The following is a 5895-nucleotide window of genomic DNA, read 5'->3' on the forward strand; positions in this document are numbered from 1 at the left end:
GGATGTTTGGACCTTCTCCCCCCTGAAAGGATTGTTTGAGCTTCACACTGAGCAGGGGATAAATCTCCACATTGCTCCTCAGGGAACCAACCTAACCTAAGTAAAACCTGTCCGCCCTCCAACGAGTCAACCAAGTTCTGGAATAACCCATACCGACTGGATTCTGGGAAGGACACCTTTTCTAGAAACGTGAGTCCTGTTTCAGTCTTTGCTTTTTGCAAGTCGTCCATGTTTCCTACGGAACCTGAACTAAACTTCCCTTCTCACTTCCAGTTCCGGTTCACCAGCGTTCTAAGTAACTCTGGATCCAACGCATTGTGCTCTCAATAAACCTGTTAAACTTTTTCTCCGGTTCTCTGAGTGGTTTCCTGCATGTGGGTCAGATCGCTTAAAAAGAACATGACATTAGCTATAAGAATGGTAAAAAACTGAATTTATGTAGCGATTTTTCATTGTAGAACTTTTTTGTTATGAATGGATTGGATTACTTTTTATCCATAGACGCTTACAGACAAATTGAATATAACAATCTAAGATTAGATTTAAAGTAAGGCCTCAGAATCGCTTCAAAGGTAGGAAGTCAGAGGTTTATTTTAGAAATTCTGATTAAACATGCTGTTATGTTTCTATTAATTGTGCTTTAGTGCTCATGATGTCTATAAAATGAACTTGGCGGTTAAATTGTGGAAAATCTAGGTTTTCTTAAGATGTATAACATGTCTATGTTGATATGGGTTTATCAGGTGTAATTTTCAAGCGTACTGCTGTAAATACACAAAATGGAGCGCTGGTGTTATGCCAGGCAGGTATTTCTCGAGCATTTATCTGTCCACCAAAACTCTCAATTTTAGGGCATCCATGTATATGCAAAATGAAAACTTTAACAATATATTTAAAAGTTCCCTTTTTGTTCAAATTTTAATCTGTTTTCTCATCGGTGTGCGAGAGGGGAGGTAATTCTCAGCAGGTAGGTACCGTAAATCCTCTAATATTGGCGTGTATTCTATTAGCGGCCGGGTCTCTAACAATGGCCGGTCTTGCTGTCTGCGGAGGTAAATAATAGCTGGACTCTTATACAGGCCGGGGGTATAATAAGAACCAACGATGTTCCCGGGCAGTCCTCAAAAACTTGTGATAGTAACATACAAGTACCACAGGGGGGGCAATGCTTGCTAACGAATCCAAGCTATTAGCATGGGAAGTCCCATCCTTACACAGAGATCGTAGTGGCCTTACACTATCGTTCTGATCTGAAAGACAAAACAGCCATCGGATATATCCTTCGATATATCCTCTTTCATGGCTTTAATTGTTTAAAACTTTAAAACTCAGAGTGGTTATTTTAACATCATCTAGAGTCGATTAATATTGACATTTTAAAACTGTTGAGTTTATTTACTTAGTAATTCAATTAGTACCCTAAAATTTTTTTGCACTCTTTGAACAATGGTTAGAGTGGTTTTAAATTCTTGCAGGTTCTATATAAAAAAGATGATTTGCTAATATTGTCTTCTTCATCCTGGATTCATTTTTAAAGATTTGATTTTTCCAGACATAGACTGATATAACCTACTATATATATATATATATATATATATATATATATATATATATATATATATACAAAAATTATATACAAAAATTATATATTCAAAACTTTACCATTCAATTGCATATGACACAATCACCATTTGATTACAGGTAAGACTTGTTCACCATCAGCAAACAAGTCAGACAGGTTAGATAAGAACAACGCAGCCAAGGCACGGCAGGTTAGAGCAAGAGACTGAGAGAAAATACGACCGAAGGAGACATTTGTTGTTTCTGGACTTCTATATTTGAGGAAAAATGGAAGGTAAATAATTTTTTTTATATATCTTGAATGCTAAAGATTAACCTTCAGTCATACCCTTCAAAGAAATATAAATAACTGCATAAACACACTGTTTCTGTAATCTGATTCTTTTTGAGTATGATTAAACAACATGTCATGCAAGGCATTTATACATATAATACTCTGTTGTTTTTTTAGTTTTAAGTAATTATTTTTCACAAGATCACTGGCCTAGGCATCATGTTTGACCCTCTGACACCTTAATGTTTAAGGAAAAAAAATTTTGATTGTAATTATAATATCAATGTAAGCTTTTTGAATATTAAATAACTCTTCAGCATTGCAAAAGGTTAAAATCTATCCAGATTTAAACTTTGGGTTTTCGCTTTGCTCACCAATTTAACTGAAATATAAGTCAAAGGGGAAAGTTACCAGATGTTAACCGTCTACAATTTCACAAGACATTATTTTGGTGGGTTTGGTTTTGACTAACCCGACAATGTCTGTGTGTCTGGAATTAAGAGATAATTCAGACCCTAAAAAATAGTCAGCTGACTCTAGACAGGAATAAAATAAAGTTTCAGGTTTTGTACCCAAATAATGGCAAATGTCTGACAAGTGTAGTGGCCGAGGGATGAAACTGCAAATAGATGAATTCATAGTATACTCAAACAAAAAATCAGAGAAGCAATCTTAAAAATAAGAGTAGCCGACAAAGAAATTAAACTCAAACCCACATGTAAGAGAGAAATCCTACGAGTAAAGAAAGTAGAGAGCAGAAAAGTAGAACAAGTAGCAAGTTGCAAAAATAACTGCAAGGTAGTAAAATCTGAAAGCTAACACCAGAAAATAGAAGCACTGCAGATGATTACAGGAAGACAACCTTCAACACATATGATTCCAGACCATAGATTATAAATTTCAATAGATGAGATTCATTGTAAAATCAACAACAGGATACTTTCAGGTGGACATTTTGAAGGAAAGACAAAAATGTAAATTTCCTTTTGAATTTTTTATTTTTTGAAAACTTCTCTGTGTCTCTGTGAATATCCAGTTCATGCCTTTCTAGGGGTCAGGCCTTATGTGAGTTGATGATCAGTCCCCTCTACTGTATTTATCTGGAGTACTTCTGTTCTGGCACTAGTTTGCACAATTTCTTTACTTTAATTAGTTTTTACTACTTGCAGCATTTTTTTCTTTGCATCTGTTTTGTAGAAGATTTACTCTAGTCATATTTAGCTCCAGATCGGACTCTAATTTGGCCCTTTTCCTCACACTAGTAAAAAGTTATTTTCCTACCCCTGTGTAGAGTAAAGGATGGGGTTTCAAGATGGACTTTTAGCTGTCCTTTTGCAATCCATCTTCTGATATAGTAGTGATGTTTTCTTGCTAATGTGCAGCCAGGTCTAAACAAAGTAGCCAGGTGAATGGGAGCACACGGGATGTCACATTGACACACATGCCCAGAGAGTAGTACCTGGTTCGCTTTTTTGTAAATTAAATAATAAGGCCTATAAAGGAGACTGCAGAAGATATAGAAAAACAAATTTTACATGCTGGGCAATTCTAAGAGTATGCATAGAAATTGTAAAAGTGTAAAATAATATTTAATCCTTTTAACACAAGAAAACTGTTTTGAAATAGAAGGGTTGGATAAGGCTCTGATTCAGCCATAGTTGCTCCTAATTAACAGTGTTTTTGTCTTCCAGTTCATAGGCTGAATTATTGTAATGATTTACTGTTGTTATTTCCATTTAGGTCCAGCCACATTAAGAATTGTCCTGCTGGGGGAAAGTCAAAATGGGAAGAGCAGCCTGGCCAACACCATTTTCGGAGAAGCCATATTTAAAGTAAAAGAGTTTAATGATGCAAAATCCTTTACCACTGAAGCAAAAACCAAATTTGTCAATGGAAGAAACTTTACTTTGATTGATACTCCTGGTTTGTTTGACTCAGGCAGGCCTCAGAAGACCGTGAAGTCTGAGTTAATGAGATGTATGATAGAGAGCGCCCCTGGGCCTCATATTTTTATGATCATTCTAAAAGTGGAAAAATACACAGAGCAAGAGAAGGATGCCATCGCTAAAATACGTCGGCATTTCTCTGATGATGCTCTGAAATACGCTGCTGTGATCTTCACTCATGGTGACCAGCTCCCTGAAGGGATGAACATACAGCAGTTTGCTGCTCAAAGCGATGGCTTGTGGGAACTGGTGCAGAAGTGTGGAGGTCGCTGCCATGTTTTTGATAACAAATACTGGAGGAACACCGAGGAGGAAGAATATAGAAGCAACAAGTTCCAGCTGGCAGAGCTGTTCAAAACTATTGACAAGATATTAATCAAAAACAAAGGAGGGCACTTCAGTAATACAATACTGAATGAGATAGAGACAGAAATACAAAAGGAGATTGAACTTTTAAAGCTCTCATCAGAAAACATGAGGATGAAATCAAACAGCAGGTAAAAAGTATTGTTCTAAAAAAACAATCTTCCAAAAAAGAAGAGCTTCTTTGGAAAATGGTTTCATTCGGTGTTGGAGTATTCTCTATGTTTATCACCTTCCGAAGGGCAATAAACACAGCAGAGGCACCCCCTCTTACCATCGAGTTATTAAAGGACACTGTACAGCAAACAACTGAGGATGCAATACCAAACACATTTGAGGTCATTTCCAACTATTTTGCATTGTATGAAAAAACATACAGTCCTTTCTGTCCGTTTGAATGAAGAGTGAAGAGTGAAGTCTTCAAGAACCTTTCTAACATTCTTACTGATTCTACAAACAAGAAAGGGTAAATTCATTTGCCACCTGTTTAAAATCTGTTTAAATTCATCCACTGATCTGTTTTGGAGTTAAGGAGGAAAAATAGGAGAACATAAAACTCCATGCAGAAAGAATCCAAGCTGGGATTTGATCAACATATCACACTTCAGCTATTTTACAATAGGATGAAAAAACTATGAAAATATCTTAAACAATAATAAATCTTACAAACAGTCTCAGTTTATCACTTAGTTTAACACTATATCTACAAAAATACACAATGAAAATCATTCCCTTCTTTCCCCTTTCAGTTTAGGATGCAAATTTATTCAATTAATACAGTGTTGCTACACAGCAGCAGACATGTCAGCAGAATATCCTCGAGGTGAAGAAATATAGAGCTAAAATTTTAAGTTTTTTAAGCTTATACAATATACAATACAATATACTGACAATATAATAAAATAAAAACTACAAAGCAATGTAAAAACGAAAACAAATTCACAAATATTCTTGCATTCTTATTCAGCCGTTTCTAAATGAGAATCTTAACCATATTTAGGGGTTTTATTGTTCATAATCTTTCCGGACATTGACTTTACCTAACTTTTTATTATTATTTGAAAAATATTCAGAGTAAATCTTCTGTAAGGTTGATCTATTGTTCAAACATTTTATATACTGTTTTGTTCTGTGCTGAAGAATTTGATTCTTTTTATCCAAATGCACCAAATGTGACTAACGTTCACAATAAAGAAAAGCTACATACTTCCCTAGGATTTTAATGTGCTGTCACACACTTGCTATTAAAACATTTAAAATTCAAGACATTTTTTTTTCTTTTGCATGAATGTAATTATTTGTTGTTTTTACATACATTTAATTATTATAACCATTTGTAAGTAATTAATAAACTATTAAAAATGTGTGTCATTATTCTTGTATATATGTTTGAATGTTTCTATCACAGTATAAAAATAAACTAATTATACTATTTGTTTTTTATGCTTCTAAATCAGTTTAATTAAAGTCAGAAACAGACATCATGTCAAAAGTACCAAAAATGTTTGATTATAATCTGCTGTTCTCTGTTAACAAGACACGCTGCTCGATGAGCAAATAGCCTACAAATGCACAGTTTAATTACAGTGAAAACTAAAGTTAGAAGTTGCCTGTTCTTAACTGTCGTGGTTGCTAGGTACTTAAATTGCAATACAGTTAAGAGGGACTGATGACAAAGGTAAATTCAGTGGTGAGGAGCTAAAAACAGAAAACAATGAGACCCAATGGAGA

At 34.8% G+C, this 5895-nt stretch overlaps 1 protein-coding gene across 1 annotated transcript; it reads left to right on the forward strand.

The window, feature by feature from the left end:
- The first annotated feature begins 1782 nt into the window (after positions 1-1782).
- Positions 1783-4426, forward strand: LOC107101910 (GTPase IMAP family member 7-like). Its single transcript, XM_015400995.1, has 2 exons — positions 1783-1855; positions 3596-4426. The coding sequence occupies exons 1-2, from the start codon at positions 1849-1851 to the stop codon at positions 4300-4302; spliced, it is 714 nt and encodes a 237-aa protein (XP_015256481.1). The 5' UTR covers positions 1783-1848; the 3' UTR covers positions 4303-4426.
- The last annotated feature ends 1469 nt before the right edge of the window (positions 4427-5895 follow it).

The sequence above is a fragment of the Cyprinodon variegatus genome, unplaced genomic scaffold (genome assembly GCF_000732505.1).
Source record: "Cyprinodon variegatus isolate N-32 unplaced genomic scaffold, C_variegatus-1.0 Scaffold1171, whole genome shotgun sequence".
In the NCBI taxonomy this organism is placed as follows: Eukaryota; Metazoa; Chordata; class Actinopteri; order Cyprinodontiformes; family Cyprinodontidae; genus Cyprinodon; species Cyprinodon variegatus.